The following is a 20,571-nucleotide window of genomic DNA, read 5'->3' on the forward strand; positions in this document are numbered from 1 at the left end:
GCCGAGCAAATGGCTGTACAGTACATTCAATTAGTTCACCAAAGTTTCAGCAAATGCAATCATTTATACCGCTCACGAATAAGTAAAGGCATCGTTTGCACAAAAATGGCAGAAAGAAAAGGTGGCAGCGGATTAATTTGGGAAATAAATACCGTGCCATTATTAACGAGGCTGCGCCAAATTGTCTGGGATGATATTTGTTTGCATTTTGATCACATTGGAGCACCGCAGTGGCGAGATGTTAACTACCTCGCCTGGCCCGCAGGAGATCGTAGCTTCGATCCAGATCTTTGACGCTTGTTTATTTGGAGTTTGCATGTTCTCCCCGTGGTCGTGTGGATGTTTCTCTGGGTCCTCGAGTCTTTCCCTGCTAATTTAGAAACATGTGTCTCGAATATTTGGCTGTTATACATTTCCACATGATAAGCCACTTCGTTGAGCTATCATTTGTGGCCAGGTTGCTTCTGAAAAAAGAGCTCAGTGGGCCTTACCTGGTAAATAAAAAGTTTAGTTTAGTAAATCAATTGCTCAAATGTCTTAGCGCTGACCCAGATGGTGGTGAACACACTCTGAATGTAATGACTGCACAATGTCAAAAAGTAGCGCGAGCCGTAAGAAACTCACTGCATACACGTACATGACATTGTTATTCTTACATTATTTAGTTTACCCAGGTAAACCTGACAAGTGTAGTGCAGTCAGGGGGCGGGGGGGCGATGATTGTGATGTATATTCCAATTGAGTAATTTGTAGTAAAATTTTTCTAATTTGGCAAATGTTAACCATGACGCCACAACACAATGGCCTACTCTAGCAGAGGACAACACGGCAGATGGTGCGTAGTATGGCCACGGTAAATACACCCATAGTATCGAAATGCTGGATTTGAATTGTGAACCTCTGTAACATGCATCGAATGTGCTACCGCTAAGCCATAACACCGGCCAAATATACATCGGATTGAGGTCGTGACTGAGTGAGTGATAACTAACCAAACTTTAGTTCTCAATGGGCTGCAGCCACAAACAGTTTCTACACTGGATAAAAAAAGCTAGAACAATGTGTTCATAACGACGCTGTTTTTCAGACAGCTCTATTGTTCACCTGAGGACGGCTGCTTGTGTTGTAGCCGAAACGTCGTGAGAATTTTATTTTATTATGTTTTTTTTAGTATTTCCCTTCTACGTGACTTTACCGAAAGAACCAAAAAGATGAATCCCTGCAGTCACGAAAGCTTTAAATCGAAAGCTAGAACAATGTCCTTTAAACATTTGCCTCAACTTGAGGTCAACTACAGAACTATGAAAAAAAATGTCCAATCTTACATTTGTACCGAACAGCACAAAGCTGTATTCCTCACCTTCACAACCCACCCTGATTAATATGGTAAAGTATAGTCAAAACAACTCCCGCAATATCACAGTGTGGGGAGGCACTCATCCAGCAGTGGATTGACAAAAGGGCCGTACACGTATACAGTATTCACATACAAACGAGTGGACAATATGTGCATACACACACACATATATATATCACGCACTTCTGATTAGCACGGTTGGCTACGTATGGTGCGAAAGAAGTTCAACACACATGCATACATATATGAATGGCGGGTTAAACAATTTTCGGACAACGGGGGAAATTTAGCAGTGTTGACAAATCCTGCAGCAGTGATCGACCGCATTATCGAGCTTGTAGCCATCGCCGATGCCAGGGCTTCGTACACCGCAGATGCATCTGACGCTCACGCTGCTGCGATAAGCCACTGTGAATCATTTTGTCCCTCCTGAGTGACACTTCAGGTTTGTTAATTTATTTCGGCTTCAAAGCTGGGAGGAGATGGGATGAGGGGAATATTGATGGGTCTTAGAAGAAGAAAAAAAACACGCACACACAATCTCGCATCATCCTGGCAACCGCTGCCTCCAGAGACAACGCATTTGCATAACACTGAGACACGATATGTAGTCAGGTCAACAGGTAACGGTTCATCACTACCAGTCCCTCCCCGGGCCACAGTCCCCAAGAGTCATTTGATAAATTGCTACACATTATTTTTGAGGGGGGTTGGGGGGGGAGTCAAATTTCAATTCGATGATTGTCTTCACTGAGTTTTTGTTTGTTTTGTGTTTTTTTTTATCTCACGTGAGGGTCTTGTTATTGTCATTAATATTCCCAATTACCGACATTTGCATGTGCAGATGATTTGCGTGCGATTTACACGAACGGAACACGCTCGGTTCTCGCGCAAAGCGCGATTCGACGCGTGTTCCCACGAGCACACGAATGGATTTCAATCGATGAATCAATGCACCGCATTGCCATGCCGACAGTCGGGCATGCTGCGGTGCAACGTTGTTATTTTTTGTTAAATTTCCCGATCGAAAGGCAACGTAGAAAAACAAACAAATCCGCTGAGCTTTTGAAACAGAGATCCTCTATGAAATTCCTTGCACGCATATGTGTATACACACTGTCAGACGTGTTCGGGATAAAATAGCAGGGGCATGCGTTCACTATTTCGCCCTTTTAAATAAACCGCCGGCTCGTTAAAGCCGAAGAATGGGCTTCTCGAAACTTCACGGCGACACGACGGGGCGATCGTGCACATTTCACGAAGCACTGCAAGAGCATCAGCGCGTTACTTCTCTGTGACTGCGTTTCATTGCAGCCTCTCTAAATATACCCTGGACTCTCTCCCTGAATGTGAGTTGCGTCAAGGAAATAAATTGCGGCTTGCGATTTCATGATGAAACGTTTTTCAAATAATGTATAAATGTTTCAGACGTTACTATGCTAACCGTGACAGAGAGCCAATAACCTGGAATGTTAATTAAATTTAGCTTTCTGACAAATACGGTAGCTGCAGTACGCTATATATACACACTTGCCACACCCATTACGGTTTTATTTATATATTTTGAATACAGAAGCACATTTCACACCAGCACTATTGATTGGAACCAAAAACTGGTAAACAAATGTAAAATTATGATAATAGATTTTTCCCCTTTTTCTGGAAACAAAAAAGGTGTTAAGATGTTAAAACACCAAACTGAAACCTTTTACAAGGAATCATGTCTGCATTAACCACAATGCTTGTGCTCAGAATGCAAACAAAAAACATACTCTGATAATGTATGCATTGTCCTTGAAACTGATTGGTCCACACCAGAGACAGCTTTCTTTTGAGCCTCGTCTCAAACGGTGTTAGACTGGCAAAGGAGGTCCCATAATGTAAGTGTAAAACTAGTTTACAGTTTATCTTCTTGGTTCTTTCGCTAAAGTCACGTAGAAGGGAAGTAATAAAATAATAAAAATAAAACATAATAAAAATAAAATAATTCTCACGACGTTTCGGCTACAACGCAAGCAGCCGTCTTCAGGTGAAGAATGGGACAATGCCAAGCTAGGAGCTTATATATAAGCTGCGTTGGAGGTGGAAGAAGAGCGCCTTAACAAAAGAATGTGCATATGAAGAGGAATTTAGCATATTCATGGAAAATGCGTAGTTTACAGTTTAGTTTTAAACATATCAGAGAGCTGCTTCCAATTGGCTGTTCGCCGCAGATGCACGCGGGCACAGTTTTGAAGTTGGTGAGGCAAGTTAGAAGGTGGGGGACACGTTGTCACCTAGCCGAGGGGCACAGTGTAATGAGCGCACCTTGTGCTCCAACGCTCGGGAATCACCGACGGCGGAAAACCACCCTGTGGTGTGATCCGAGGGCACCTTGAACTAAACTATTTGTAAACTATTTTCTTTATTTTACCAGGTAAGGCCCACTGAGCTATATAGCTCTTTTTAAGAACCGACCTGGCCGCCACAAACGATAGCTCAACCAAGTGGCTTATCACGTGGAATTTATAGCAGCCAAAAAATCTAAATGTGGAAAAAAAAACCTGAGAACCTGGAGAAAAGGCCACGGTGACCAAGGAGAGAACGTGCGCACACTAAATATACAGCAGGCCTCAGGGTCGGGATCGAACCCACGACCTCCCGTATCCCAGGCGAGGCAGTCAACATCTCGCCACTGCTGCTGTCTGTGGCAAAGGAGCGAGGAGTGGGCACGGGCACGTGACCGCCCCATCCTTGGCTGCCTTCCCGTGCACACGGCGAATGAGCAGCCGGTTCGCAGCGGTGAGCCTAATACGTCTCGTGCCAACACTCACTACACCATTTGGATAGCCACCTTGAGTGCAATGTTCACGCTTGCGATCTCATTTTAAACGCCTCGTCGAATGCCAATGACGCCTATGTGACCACAGGTGTCATCGTGTACTTCGTTAAGACTCATACAAATATCTGTTTTATTTAGTGAAACACGCGACAAATATCATCCATAAGAGGTGTTTGGGTTAGATCGTGTAAATATATGAAAGTGTCGTTAAAACCCGCCACCACCCGACACAGCTAACTAGTAAGGGCTGTCACGTAAACAGAACGTGGCCATTTCGTCACGAGTGATTGCCGGTACATCCCGTCATTCGGGTAATTAAGGGAGCGAGCCGGCTGCGGAGTGCCAGACGGAGGGCGTAGCCAGACGGCGGGGGGGGGGGGGGCGCTAGGGGGATAAAAGGGCAGCGTGGATACGGTAAAGGGTCGTCATTGTGGCGAATTGCCCGATGATGCTGGATGCAATTACCAGCGAAACGTCGTACTCAAATTGTAAATGTTGTGGTTTCACGCTTCAACACACCGGTGGGCTAAAGCAAGTGAACTCTTTGTCTTTTGTCAACGTGACACTTTTTTAATGATTGGCCGTGTCGGGTGGTGGAGGGTTACGACACATTTATAAATAACGCGATCTAAACCCAAAAACGTTGATTATGAATTGTGGGTAACACTGGGTGGGTCGGGTCATGTCGTCGGGTTGGGATCGTCAATAGCCTCGTGTGTAAGGGGGTTACATAGTGTTGCACAGTGTTACATAGGGGTAGTTACGTTACCACCAATTATAGAAGCCGTCCCGTAAGGGACGTGTTAATAAAAGACTCGCCTCAACTCACGCACTGTGTATGTCTTTATTGAAGCACTACACTAGTACAGCACACCCGGTGTGTTGGAGAGCCAAGCCACAGCATTTACAATCTGGCTGTGTCGGGTGGTGGCGGGTTTTAACGACACTTTTATATATTTACGCGATCTAACCCAAACAAAACTCTATTATGGCTCTGTTTTATTTGTTATATCTCCCCCCCCTCCCGACCACCACCACCCCAGTTTTATCCTGATGGTGCTATCGCTGTCACGCCATGACATGAAGCTTCCTTTCGGATTTCTCGCAGAGCAGCGTGAACCTGCGTGTTCGAGAACGGCCCACACAAGCGGATATTTCATAGAGCTACCTCGCTGACATCCCTTCCCCTGACCCCTGGTCCACACATTCGGTGGACGCACTTTCCCACTCGTCCTGCATGAGCGAAGTGTTGTCGAATGATAGTCATGCTGATATATATTTTTGTTTAATATTCTCAGAACATTTTAATTTAGCCGGCTTAATAAATGTGAGAAAATGGCAGGATCCCCACAGGTTTTGCATAAATTAGTTTGGTGTCTCATTGGAAATTAATGCTGGATCATAACGCTCTTGTTAAGTTAAAATTGTGAACATGTTCCTTCTAGAGGAAACATTTAGCTACGCGAAAATAACTTCTGCGCAAGAAGAATGCTCATCCCATGAGAAAAACTCAACAAGATCCCTTCTTATATAAAAAAATAGATAAATATCCTGCTCGTGGACCACGCTCGGTGTGGGAGCGATCCAAATCTCCCCCCCCCCCCCTTTTCTAAACCGAGGAGCACTGTCGTGTAGAGGAACTCGTGGATTGTAAAACATGGGTGAAGTACAACATTACAGTTGTTAAGGGAAATTACTGTAGTGGGCTTGGGCAGGACACATGGCACAGAAGCGATGATGGCCGACGGCCAGGGATATTGACAGAGTGGCAGCCAAGGAAAAGGAACCCGGTCGAGAGAATGACGACCGTGGAAATGGGAGTAATGCAATCAGCTCGTGTACAAATGCTCGGTGGACTATTACTACATCGCAGGATCATTGGAGAGCGCCGCAGTGTGGGGGAGACCTTTCATCCAGCAGCGGATTGACTGTGACTGACGCTGTTGAATGATGGGTGACCGACACCCCCGATTTGTACCCAGGTTGTCAGCAATACTCGGCCGACAGAGTTATTACCCTTCAGGGTCACCCACCCACCCACTTCTAATAGATTTCGCTGTTCTGAGACCTCAATACAATGAGCGCAGGCAGTAGCCAAAGGCAACGGAGTGCGACGCGCCTCCCCGTCAGGTGCCGAAAGATGATAAGAGGCTGCGCGTGGCATTACTCCGCGTGTTCCCTAGCAACCGCGGAGGGTGAATGACAGATGGACTCCCCGAGATAATCATTTACTTTTCCTTCGCATGGAGCCCGCTAAAGTGTTTACAGAGGCCCGCGGAATGAGCCGCCGGCGCGGGGCAGACACCTACGTGCGTCATGCCGACACACGCTTGTGACCCCGGGGCCACTCGCTGTGTACAAGCTGCTGTGCCGGTATCGGGGCAGAGCCCCAACAGTCATCGCTCACGGCGGTGATATTTTTTTTTTACAAAGGCGTGCGTGCCATCTGCCGTATCTGCCGGACGTGAATGCATGTGAAGCAGCAGCAGTATACTTCTCAAAGTTAGAAAGAATCCTATTGTTTTGCCTCTGACCAAAGAGAAACTGAAATAACTAAAACTATAGTAATAGGTTTTCACCCTTTCAACTGGTACAAAAACTGACACCTTTATACAAGGCATCATGTTTGCAATAACCACAACACAAGCAGTCAAAATGCAAACAAAAAGAAACAACTCTGATGATGATAATGATATGCACTGTCCTTGAAGTTGATTGGTCCACACCCAAGACAGCTTTTCTGTCTTTGTACGCCTTTTGGCGTCATCTGGTCCAACACCAATGGAGACTAGGCTCTAAGAAAAGTTGTTTCGGGTGTGGACCAATAAACTTCAAGGACAGTGCATATCATTATCATCATCAGAGTTGTTTCTTTTTGTTTGCATTTTGACTGCTTGTGTTGTGGTTATTGCAAACATGATGCCTTGTATAAAGGTGTCAGTTTTTGTACCAGTTGAAAGGGTAAAAACATATTGCTATATTTTGCCACTGGTAAAGGAGGTCTCATAGTGTAAACTAAAACTATATTTTTTTATTTTATTTTGCCACGTATAAGGCCCCACTGAGCTATGTAGCTCTTTTTCAGAAGCGACCTGGCCACAAATGTGAGCGCAACGAAGTAGCGTATTATCAGGTGGAAATTTATAGCAATCAAATACTCTAAACGCATGTTTATGAATGTGGAGGAAAAACCAGAGGACCCGCGTAAAAATCCACGCAACCACAGAGAGAGACACATACTCGAATCGCTTGTTTATAAATGAGAGGGAGGGGGGAATCGGAGGAACTCGGAGAAAAATCCATGCGACCACGGGAGAACATGCAAACTCCAAATATACACGGGTCAGGGTCGGGGTCGGGATTAAACCCACGACCTGCTGTATACCAGACGAGATAGTTAACATCTTTCCACCGCGGTGCCCGGTTCACTCAGGATGTGCCCGATCTCGTCATACCTCGAGCATGAAGCAGGGTCGAGTCTGTAGAATCCTTACATGGGCGACCAACCATGCACAAGTCAGGTGTTGTAGGCTGCTGCGCGGTTATAATTGGTTGCAGAGGACAGAGGACAATGCAGCACAATCCACTGTAGCTCTGTCGAATGACCCAACGCCTATGCACCCCGCGTTGACCAACACACATTGGTGAAGTATGGTCAAATAAGGCCCACAAATTGCACAGTGTAGGGAGGCACTCACCCAGAATGTAAACGTACAACCCACATTTTTTTGAAATATATAGTTGCGACTAAATTTATACAATTAAAAACAGCCCGCACTTAACTACTGCTACCCTCATCTATGTTGTGAAATGATTACTAAATAATGCATCCCATTGAGATAATCAGGTTAAATAAAACATTATTTATGCAAGTGAGAAATGCATTCAATTATATAAACACATTAACTGACGTTGGCTGAAGACATACAAAATATAATAAAACAATAATAACACTCGTGCATATCATTGTACTTTCATCGCAGTCATTACACAAACATATAAAAAGGAAGGCAAATTTCAGATTTATAATGTACGAGCTTCACTACCCGGCTTCGTCTGGGACTTGGATTCACCATGCTCGGCCCGCCTTTGTCCCCCCAGTGGTGATGTTCACACACACCACACGAGTTACTCGTTTGAGGCTGAGTCGACCTAGGGGAGGCCCAGGACCGGTTCAAATAATCGTTACTAGTGGTGGGCCGTGAGCGGGAATCGAACTCGGGTCGCCGGGTTCGTAGCGCGAGCGCGCTAACCACTACACTACCGCTCCCACTACACACACACACACATGCGCGCGCGTCCATAGGTACACATACACGCGCTTGCAGCAGACACACAAAACTTTCATTGTGCGACCGGCAGTAAACGACTGAAATAATAAAGCAATGCTGCGAGGGGGGATGCGTGACATCAGTAGGCACACTGCGTTATGCTTCCGCATGCGGATGACATGACAGATGTGACGTCACAGCTCACTTGCCGTGCAAAATATATGCATTAATGCGCCCGCCCCCACCCCCCAAAAAAGATACAAAGGTACATTTTTCTAATTTTAGCATGGTGTACAGTCTGGAACGTACCCACATGCAAAATTTCAAGTTTGTTGCATGTCGGGAAGTACGCTAAACATTTTAAACAGACACACATATTCACACATTTCCCTTTAATATACAGTATATATATTTCGTCATTAACGCACAGTCAGGCAAATGCCACAAAGATCGCCCTATAAACTTAACAGACTGTAGGGGCAAGTGCTATTAGCGAGCACCTATGAAGGCCAGCACGGCACACGAGGGGGTGGGCGGCCAGCACCACGCCCGGCTGCCTTTGTCTCCCCAGTGGCGATGTTTTACATACCGCACCAGGTACTCATTTGAAGCTGAGTCGACCTAGATGAGGCACAGAACCGATGCAGATGTTGGCCTTGAGCGGGAATCAAACTCGGGTGGCTAGGTTCGTAGCGAAGTGTGTTAACCGTTGCACTGCCGATCATTAAACGCTCAGTCGGGCAAACGCAAGCACGCACGCAGACTCACACGCCCACAAGTGTATCAGATAACACTGGCTCGACACGCCGACCTGTCCAAGGCCATTCGTTATACAGTCAATTAGCGATCTTCCTGGTCGATAGCCAGCTCACCTGTACGCGGTCGCGAGACGAACACCTGTTAACAACGCCACCCTCTCTACAGGACTGCAGACTACGAAATACTGGGCACATTCAACACAAGTGTGATGACGACGATGACAGTTGAGCTGGTGATTTAAAAATGGATGTTTGGGTTAGATCGAATAGTTATGTAATAACAGTGAGAGCTATGCACCCTCCACCACCCAACACAGCCAAACAAATCAAGTTGCCAGCCGGACAAACGCGCCAATTGATATTGTTTTCCGGCAAAAACGTTGTAGTAAAAAGCAAGCGAAAATGTGACAATTATATTTACAACGCTGAGCTGGAGATTGCAGTTGTGCCCGGTGATGGTGATGACAGTGGATGTAAAGTTGTTATTGTTGATGTCTACGCACGTGGAAACCAAAGGGGATTGACCTTGATGTAGAACAGTTCGTCACAACGGTTCTGGTATACTCCAGACAAATTTATCTGACGGCACGAAAAAAAATCCAAAAAGACCTTCAACCGTAACACTCTCACACGGCGAAATTGCTATCATTCCAGACGGATGCCTCGATGAGAAGAATGCTTCATCGTAATGGCAGTCGTCGTGTGCATGCCGGTCTCGTGAAATCGTGAGACGAATATCGCTCCGTGATCTTGCAATCCTGCGTACAGGCACTCATCAACGCGAGTCAAAATCCGTGCTCGGCAGCGTGTTCTTAGAGGAAGGGGAGCAGGGCTTTGATGGATGCAGCGTCATTGCTATAAGCGAGCGCAGCTGTAACAGAGAGAGACGGCCATGCAGTGACAGCCTCCACGCAATAGGCAGGGCAGAAACCGCCAGTGCAGCTGTGCATTTGGTGCCACTTTAGATTAGCTTGCGCAAGGGGAGCAGAACATGACCGTGGTGCATTACGTAATTCTTCCGGTATAGAAAGAGACAAAGGTGCACACATTACACCACGCATGAAACGAATTCCGACCAAAGTAGTCCCCGAATAGCATCGGCCAGCCGTTTCCAAAAAAACATACTGCACTTGTGCATCTTCAATGCCTGCTGTAAACACCAAGTAACAGTACTCTTTGGTAGGGATAAAATAAAATGAATCACGACGTTTCGGGCACAACACAAGCGTCCATCATCAGGTGAGAAAGCGTGGTCTGCTGATGAGGCAGACTGTTTTAAAAGGTAACAGTGCTTCTTCAAATGCAGGGTAAATATTATACTATACTGCTGCTCCTGCGGCGTGAAGATGATAATAATGATGATGGTTTGAATTACTCAAATTTGGATTACACATATGTAGTGACATACGACGTAGGGACGTATGACGTCACTACTGTGTCTGTATGGGTGCTGTAAGCGGATGTCACGGAGGTCGTGTCAGGCCGTGACACTCTGCGTGAACCCAACAGGACACGTGACCAGACAAAGGGGGGCTGGAGGCCCTAGGGGGGAGCTTGGGGGTCACGTGGTTGGGGGCCCGGACCTTCCCGAAGGATCGAGAAGGGGGGCGTTGCCTGGGACGGAGCCGGCCACGCCACGGGAGTTTTCAGCGGGGTGTGAACAGAGAGCTGGGCTGTTCAACCCCGGGATGAAGACGCCATCAGCGGTCCTCGAGTGTCCGATCGTCGTCCGTGACCAGGCAGCCCGTCACCTGCCCTGGTCACGCTGTGTAATACTCCCCGAGTGTTAGTGAGATTAGGAACGGTGGTCACCACCCTGTATATAATGTCCACGTTGGTTGCTATGCGTTAATAGTGTTGCCTCCAAGTTGAGTGTGCGCTTCAATTGAGCCCACTAGACATAGAAAATGATCGGCCCCTACCGGCGAACTACTGTGCCTGCTAGCAGGTCAGCTGCCGAGTCAGCTGCCGTAAAAAAATGTTTGAGATGAGATGTGACGGAAGTTGCTTATAGCGAGTAAATCGCTCTGAGATACTCCCACTTCTGGAGCACCGCCCAAACAAAATCATTATCATTTCTGTCATCGTCTATGTATGTTAAACTTCTTTCGCACCGTACATAGCTAACCGTCCTAATCGGAGGTGTGGCGGAAGGACAACAAACGAAACACTAAAATCAGTCTTCAATCTATGGCTATTTTATTTTACCAGGTAAGGCCCACTAAGTTATAATGTGGAAATTTATAGCAGCCAAATACCCTCAACGCATGTTTATAAATGTGGAGGGAGAACCTAGAGGACCTGGAGAAACATCTATGCGACCACAGGGAGAACATGTGAACTCCAAATATATTGACGTCAGGATCAGGATGACACCCACGACCTCCTGTATACCAGGCGAGGGAGTTAACTGAGAGCGTTCCAGACGGCCGCAGAAGCGCATCTGAAAGTGTGCGATGCGGTGACCGTCTTTGTCCGATCGCGAGCCAAAAGCCGCTGCTGTGAGGATGACCGGAGTTTGCGTGATGGTTTATGCTCCTTGACGAGATCAGCAAGGCATTGTGGTTCACTTGTGGCAAGCACTTTGTGTGTAATGAGTGCGACCGGAGGGAAATTATCCTTCTGTCTCCCCTCACTCTCTCCCACCTGGACATTTGGGGGAGGGGGCGGGGGTTGCAGACAGGGAAAGTTGAACAGGGAAATAGTTTCAGAGCAGTCCGAACCTATTGAGCCCTGGTACATGCCAGCAATAATTGGAAAATAAGGATAATTAATCTGTCAGCAGAAGCGGAGTTTCTCCGACAATTATCGCGATTCCTACTGCTTTGACCATTTCTGTCGAAAAGCAGTGGGTGAAATGTTTTCTGGTAGCACTTTCGCACACAACCAACACTCACAGCAATTAAATACATTAGCAATCGTGCTGACAAAAGCAAGAAATCACTTCAAATCAACGATGCCTCGCAACGCTTGCTGCTGCTAACTACAATGTGGGTTGTGTAATTACGTACTGATTCCGACACATCGCCACACCTCGGCACAATGTGAAATAAAGATTCCTAAAACATCTTGGCTTGTGTTTTGATTGTGTTCATGATGCTGAACAACGCAACAAAATAAGCATGATGTGTACAGACAAAACACTTCAAAAAGTAAGATTAAAATAACAAAAATTCCACTGGAGACATGTACTTATTGAATTAACATACAGTTCGGAAACACTATACAATCGTACATATGAGCAATAACTGTTGTTAACCACGGGTATTTATTTTATGTTCAAATGAAATGTTCAAATGCAAAATAAATACCACCGAAGAGGCCACTAGTAAGTGCAGTAGCACATTGTGCTGATATAACTACGCAAAGATAAAATTACCATCAGGTTATAAAAGTGTAATCAATGTAATACGGTGCTCTGAGATCCACTGCTTAAGGGTGCCTTATGAATGTATACCAATATATAACGTATCATGGGGCCTTTTTCAGGTCACAAGGGAGGCTCTCTGGTGTAGGCCAATAACGTATCATGGGGCCTTTTTCAGGTCACAAGGGAGGCTATCTCTGGTGTAGGCCAATCCGTTTCAAAGGCAATGTATACATTAATGATATTTATCAGAGCATGTTCGTTTGCATGTTCACCACAAGTATGTGTAGTTAATTTAGACTTGATTCCTTGCAAGAGGTTTCTATTTGGTGTTTGAACATGTTAACATCTGTTTTATTGGAAGAAAGGGTAAAAATATTTTGTTTCAATATAACGTCATTATTTTTTTAGGAACACCTCACCGAGTCTCAAGACTTCTTCTCAAGAGAGTCCTGCTTTTAGGATGTTTGGCAAATTCCCTTTATACGGGTACTTTCAAACAAAACGTGCCATTAAGTGACTATGTCAGTGTGTTGGAGAGTAAATCCACAGTTAATATTATCGGGTGGTGGCGGGTTGAATGACACATTCATATTTACGCGATCTTAACCCAAAATAAAACTTTATTATGGATAACATTGGTCGCGAATGTCAACATATTGAAGGGTCCTGCACCGTGACAACGCGTGTTGTACCTTGATAACGGTGCAGCTGCTAAAGGAAATTAGCAAAGCATGCCCCCGCTACTGCCATTCTCGGCCTAGGTCAATTTGTGACGGAGCCAAAGTGGCCATGTTTTATTTGAATATCAAAAGTGCCCATACGAATATGCGAGTCTGCATTGCAACAGAATTTAAGTCTCAACGGTTCATTCAATGACACGGACTCTGGTCGACGCACGTAAGTTAAACAGATATGCAGAAAAAGCAGCGGAGAACAGGTTGAGCGCGCACACCGTGACAGCAACATATTATCCTGTGCGCTTGTACGGACATAGACGGCGGGGGCATATACTGATGATTTAAAAAAAAAACTCATTTACGAATCAAGATGTTCAAATACAATAACATGTTTTTTTTTAAATCACTTATTACAGAATATGGCCCACGTGCATTTGCTTGATGGGTTGCAAATGCACGGGCCACATCACATTACCTTTGAGCTGCATTCTTGTGCTTCCTCCTGCGAATAAACCAGACAAGGTGTCACATATGCACAACATTTTATCCATTAATACCATACACACGGTTTGCTATCTTTGATCAAAAACGCCTCACTGAGTCTCAGGACTTCAAACTACGAAGGCCTCGCACAATGATGTTTGGCAAATGTAGTCTTATTATTTTTTTGCATGGGATTAAAAAAAAGCCATTATATACACTCGAAGATCTGCACAGATCAGCCGAAGAGCCAATACGCCTTCCTGCTATATCCTGTCAAATTTGTATCCCTGCACAAGTCTAAGGCACGTTTTGGTGGATTCCTTCACCCTACCTCAAAAGTGCTGAAGTACTGTTATAGGCATTGCGCACAAAAACACTGTGTACATTCAGTATGCTTGCATGCATGCACGTAGCATTGCCGCGCGTCAGAGTGTGTTTGTGTGAGCAAGGGCTCACATGCGGACCCGGCAAGCGTGCGTATGCGTGCATGTGCCCCAACAGTTGGTTAAGCTACATGGTGGATATTTTTGCAGCGATTAGCATGTCACACTACGAACCCGGCGACCCGGGTTCGTTTCTCGCTCATGGCTACCAACACCAGTGACGATCATCTGAACCAGTCCTGGGCCTCCCCTTGGTCGACTCAGCAGTGTGTAAATATCGCTATTTGGGAGATAAAGGCAGCCGGGCATTGTTTTTGGCCACCCACCTCCCCGTGTGCCGTGCTAGCCTTCATAAGTGCTCGTTAACAGCACTTGCCCCAACAGTCTGTTAAGGCTATACGGGGTCACATTGTCGATGGTGTACGTGTGTGTATGTTTGTGCGAATGTGTGCGTGGGTGGTGTGTATGTGTGTGTTTGGAGGGTGCAGTGTGTGTGATGATGTGTGATGTGTGTTTTGTATGTGAGTGGGGATGCATTTGTAATGAGTCTGTGTGTTGTGTGCATATTGCTATGGATGTGTGTAATATACATGTGTTGCGTGCGTGTGTGTAATGTGTGTTGTGTGCGTGTGTCGTGGAGAGTGGTGATGTTAGCGCACTACGGTAAAGTCACGTAGATAGAAAAATAATAATAAAAAAATTAAGTGAATAAAACTAAAATAAAAATAATAAAAACCAAAAACCGCTAATCTAGTCTGTAGCCTAGTTCTTAATCGGAGTGAGTGTACGGGCAATCTATAATGTAGACTGTAGCCTGGTTATTACGTTTGGTGAGTACTGGCAGTCTATAATTTAGACTGTAGCCTGGTTCTTAACCTCGGTGAGTGTACTGGCAGTATATAATGTATACTGTAGCCTGGTTTTTAAGCTGGTGAGCGTATTGGCAGTCTATAATGTAGACTGCAGCAATGGTTATTAAACTGAGTGTTCTTAACCTGAGTGAGCGCACTGGCAGTCTATAATGTAGACTTATTCTGGTTCTTTCAGTAATGAAAAAAGAATAACAATAAAAACAAAAAACCACGACGTTTCGATCACAACACAAGCGGTCGTCATCAGGAAAAGCGGGGTTAGCCTCTAAAGACAAACTGTTTATAAAGGTCTAGAGATGGGCGTAGCCTAAGCGTGTCAGCAGCATGGGCGGGGCAGCTAATGCTAGTGTAGGGGAAAACCCCGACACCGGCAGTAGGTCTACACCAATCAAAGGGCCGCTAGAAAATCAATTGCGGCTCGCACCACACACCCAAACTGCTGACGGTGGAGGTTGACAAGAAAACACAAATCAAGTCATGACCCAAAGTGGTTGATGACATCTTTGCAATGATTGCTGAGCTAATAACCATCCTCTCGGTTGAAATTGTGTCTGTATATATGGATGGCTTCATGAACGAATCTTTGTTGATAGGAAGTAGGCTTGCATAGTAGATTGCTAAATTTGAGAGAGAGACAAAATTACACTAAAATTTAGCAATCTTTGGAAGAACGTAATCAACCAGGTAGGGTGTTGATTGTTGTGTTAGCCAACTCACCGTGTTGTATTGCATTATATTTCTAAGTTTACTAGATTTGCTTTCTCTTTCATTTGTACCTGATGATGATTGCTTGTGTTGCAATCGAAACGTCGTATGCTATTATTTAATGTATTATTTTCTCTTTCTACGTGACTTTACCGAAAGAACCAAAGAGTAAATCATGCAGTCACGAAAGCTCCAAATCAGGTTTATATGGAGGATTTTTTGCCTTGAAATCAATTTGTAGTGTGGTAATGAATGTGGTGTGACAAAGTAAATCAGTTGCGATGAATAAATACTAATGATAACGCATTATTTGTGCCCGTACAGTGTTTATTCACCCTTAAAAGAGAGAGTGAAAAAGAAAGGACTCGCAGCAAGGCAGTCAGAACCGGCACTAACAATTGCTCAAGCTCTACGGTCCTACATTGGGATGCGTGGCTAACTCCAAAAGATGATCGAACGGACAAAAATGGAGCAAGTCAACCGGTGCGTATTCGCCGTTTGAACTGGCATCGTTCAATGCCAGTGCTGCATTGCGGTGCTGGGTGAGGCTGGGCTGTCTCTGGCACAAGGGCGGTGGCAGGGGTGGCGCCAGTGCACGTCTGACGTGTGGGCGACATCTCAAGACCAAAGGAAAAGCGCACATCGGAGGGGACATTTAAGGAGACTGATGGGTTTTTCTAATTGGACGGGCCGCAAACGATAGCTCAACAAAGCGGCCTGTAATCATGTGGACATTTATAGTAGACAAATACTCGAATCGCTTGTTTATGAATGAGGACCAAGGAAGAACATGAAAACTCCAAATATACACGCGTCAGGGTCGGGACTGAACCCACGACCTCCTGTACACTAGGCGAGGTAGTTAACATCTGGCCACCGTGACACCCATTCACGCCACCGTGTAGAAAAGCAAGTTGGTTTGTAAACATATCTGTGCGGATCATAGCATTTCATATCGTCATACACGTGGTAAATTGATAAAATAGATGCGTGAGAATGAATTAGTCGTTCCTTTTCAAATAAATGAAGTTATAAAAATGACTCCTGTTATCATTTAATTTATTTACACTGAGCTATTGGGGGCAGCATAGGGCAGTGTTGCAATTTCCATTGTTGTACAGTATTTATATGCTCCCGCACCTATAGCTCCCCGACTTTACAACCCGCACTGGCCAACGTGAAGTTACCAAATAACCTCCGTGGACCTTCACTGTGCGAGGAGGCCCTAATCCAGCAGTGGATTGGCAAACGTGTTTACTGTACACGTACGCTATTACATCATTACTGCAAAACGCATTAGTCTCCGTCGACTGGCAATAACCAAAAATGCACCACCCCGTGATGTCACCTTGCTTCGTTAACATCACGGAGTCTGTGGGTCTTCATGTGCAGCGAGGTGCACATACACACGTACACACGGTGAATATCTTACCGTTCCGCTTAAGTTTCATATTCAACTGCGAAAACTTAGATCTACTGATTCTGGTCTGCTCATTATTCCAGAGAGCAGACTTTGTTCTCTGGGAGACAGAGGATTTTGCGGTCAGGCTCCGCGGTTGTGGAATTCCTTTCCTCCTTAGTTCACCAGGGAATCTGAGTCTGTTACACTTTTTAAATCGCGTCTTAAAACGGGCTTTCTCCATAACGTAAGCTTTATTGAAAAGTGCTTCAGAGGCTTTGTGTGAATTTGCGCTGTAGAAAACTGAGTTTCTTCTTCTTATTACTGCGCAATGTGAACACACAGACACTATAACCAATGCCCGCTTGGATCCTGGTTCATGCGTGATTCCTCCACGGTGGCCCCTACGCCGCCTGTTTAACACCACGGTGGTTGTGAAACATCTCGGTGTCTTTCTGACCCTCACCTCCCCATTAAAACGCGATAGAGGGTGATTACAGCAGCGTGGCCTTCCTACGCATGCACTGTCGCCAGTTTTCGACAAACGAATGAGTAATTGGGCAGAGGAGGAATGGCTGTGGTGTGGCTGAAAACGTACACATACTAAGTATAAATCGCATTGGTTTGGGGTTTGGATCCCCGCTGCACAAGAATAACATTTGATGTCAACCTGTATTTTAAAAAGATGCATTCCCCGTTTTTAATTAAATATTTCATTTGTGGCTATGCAATTTCATGAATATAACAGCTGTTCGCTGTACCCTGTTTCAACGTTAAAATGTACCTCCCTGGAAATAAAGTTGTATTGATTTAAATATAACTTGATTAAAACGACTAATACTAAATTAGTGCTTACGGTAAATGTGTGTTCATACTGTTTGGTTCAGGGTTGCGATTTCCGCATGGAAAATGCGGAAGGAGGGTTCAAATTTTCCCGCATTTTTGCTAAAGTCAACCGCAAACGGTGGAAAGACTACTCCTATGACCGCGCGCTTTTAACAACACGTTAATGCGTTCTATTGGAAAGGATACATGCAAGGCCCAGCATCACGTAGGGCTTTGAGTTACTGATTGGAATGAATATATGATTTCCGCATTTCCGCACAAGAACCACATACTTTATTCAAATGCGGAGCCGTGATTACGAGCACATGTACTTTCACTTCTTCGCATTCTTCCAGCGCTTCATGTCGTCTTCGGCGTGAAAGATGCTGAGTTTTGGCTTGTCGCGGGCGCAAACTATAAGCGCGTTCAACTGCTTGCACGAGAGGAGCAACCACTCCTCGGGCTTGATGTTGTTTTGCAGAGAGAAAGCCCTCTCACAGCCGACCGACCTGTGCGCCAAAGTTTTAATCGTTAGCAGTAAAGTGTATATATTCGCAGGAGGTATAAAGTAGCTACGACAGAGGCAAATGAGCGTACGCTGGACGAGGATATTACCTGAGTGGAAACGCGTGTGTATCTGAGCGTATCGAAAACAGCGTGGGTATCTGAGCGCTTGGCCAAAATTACCAGTGGATTTCCCAACGCGCTGCAATCTGAGCGACGATGAATAGTTTTGCATATCGACAGAATATGAATAAAGAAAATGCTACAGTTTTTTGTTTTTCCTTTGTCGCTACGAGTACTGCGAGGGCTCCGAATGGCAGACGCTAGGAGACATCATGGGGCTGGGCAAAAGGGCCTGAGCACAGCGCTGGGGGTTGCGTCGATCCGGAAAGATGCAACCGTAGGGATTCCTATCGGCGACAAACATGTCAACGGTGGCGTCGTGTACTTGTGGCAAGTGTGCTTCATCGACGGCATCGACAAGTACTTCGACGCACAAGAGCTCGCGGCTCTCATTGATTTTTTCACAGTTCGTGCGCACCAACAACGCTGTCTGAATGCAGGAATCCATAGTTCATATATACATATCGTTTTTTCCAGAAGTCAGCAGAGCCAAATGGGCATACGCAAGATATTGTGCGCCAACCGCGCGAGTACGGCACCGAGAAAGGCGGGAATCGAAGTCACGATTTGCGGAAGTCTTCACAGGAATCACCGCAAATTGCGGAAATTTGTGCGGAAGAGGGTCACAGAAACTACCGCAAAATGCTGGTCGAAAACAGCATGTTTGCGGAAATTGGTGCGGAAATCGCAACCCTGGTTTGGTTCTTTCAGTTAAGTCACGTAGGTGAAAATAAAAAAAATAGAAATAAATAAATCATGACGTTTCGATTGCAACACAAGCAATCATCATCAGGTGTGACCACAGCAATTTTTTTTTTACTGAAGTGGGAGAGATGCTTGAGTTAAAGCGTCTATATAAGTCAGAGAGGGCGGCGGGGGGGGACAAGGGGAGGGGAGCGATGCGTGTACGCTAGGGATGGGACGTGGGACCGGGCAACATGCCCGGTCCCACGTCCCGTCCCGAGCGTACACGCAACGCCCCCCCACGCCGCCCTTACTCAGGCATCTCTCCCACTTCAGTAAAAAAAAATCTTGCTGTGATTGTCACACCTGATGATGATTGCTTGTGTTGCAATCGAAACGTCGTGATTTATTTCTATTTTTTATTTTTATGTTTTCACCTACGTGACTTTACCGAAAGAACCAAAGAGTATGGATCCTTGCAGTCACGAAAACTTCAAATCTAGAATGAAGTAAATGTGTCGTGACATAGAATTAGCGATGTAGCAGCATAGCGCTGGCTGCTGGCGGGGAAGGGGATCTGCGGTTTACAGCAGCCCTGACGTCAGCAGGCCACGTGATACACCAGAGGGGGGTAGCTGGGGGAAATGTTACAGAAGGGGCACGTGGGGGAAGCCCCGTGAACCCGCTAATAGATTCTAGGGAGTGGGCGTGGCCGAGGCAGAGCGAGGCCATGCTGGGAGCATAAAAGGGGGTCCTGAGCGAGAGCTCGAGGCTGTCGTATGGAGTGGGATCTCCACCGTGCTGTTGAAGATCGTCGCCATCATCGCTGTCCTCTCGTCGCTATCGTCGCTGTCGCCTTCACTCGATATTGCGCTGCTGGACGGTAGTTGGCTGTCTCGGTTCAGCGCCGTCCGTGTTAGACGGCTCGTGTTGTGTGTAGGCGAGCAACCCACGTAGAGTTGTGTATAAACGAGCGATAGAAGAGTGTGTACCAGCGTAGGGTGTGCATTGTGCAAAGGGTGCTCGGTTAAATAAAAGAAGTGCCTCCAAGTCTTAGCGTCTCCAAGTTAAGTCACTACACATGTAATGTTAATTGTTTCATATTATTTTGCTTCATATTTGTGCAGATATAACGTGTAAGATGTTGTCATAAAATTGTTTAGATGTTTACTTGCTTTGTCAATCAGGTCTACCATGAAAAAGAGACGTTTGGTCTTAAAGGGCTCTCATCTGGTTTAAATTAATGATACCCATTAGGGGGTGTAATTATTAATCGATTAGTATTGATTCATTATCAAGGCGAGGGTAAGATCAATGTTTTCAATGTCTGCTCATGTTA

The 20,571-nt window shown here is 45.6% G+C and overlaps 1 protein-coding gene across 5 annotated transcripts in view; it reads right to left on the minus strand.

Moving 5' to 3' along the window:
- LOC133345236 (dual specificity calcium/calmodulin-dependent 3',5'-cyclic nucleotide phosphodiesterase 1A-like) overlaps positions 1-20,571 on the minus strand; it is a 158,297-nt gene that overhangs the window by 68,256 nt on the left and 69,470 nt on the right. For 3 of the 5 annotated variants that reach the window (XM_061555818.1, XM_061555819.1, XM_061555821.1), the window contains one exon: positions 13,730-13,756. The exons of the other annotated variants lie outside the window; for them this stretch is intronic. In XM_061555818.1, coding sequence (XP_061411802.1) covers positions 13,730-13,756 — 27 coding nt within the window. The remainder of the gene's footprint in view (positions 1-13,729; positions 13,757-20,571) is intronic. 5 annotated transcript variants of the gene reach the window in all.

Source organism: Lethenteron reissneri, chromosome 21 (assembly GCF_015708825.2).
Source record: "Lethenteron reissneri isolate LAM-NWPU_2019-01 chromosome 21, ASM1570882v1, whole genome shotgun sequence".
NCBI classification, from domain to species: Eukaryota; Metazoa; Chordata; class Hyperoartia; order Petromyzontiformes; family Petromyzontidae; genus Lethenteron; species Lethenteron reissneri.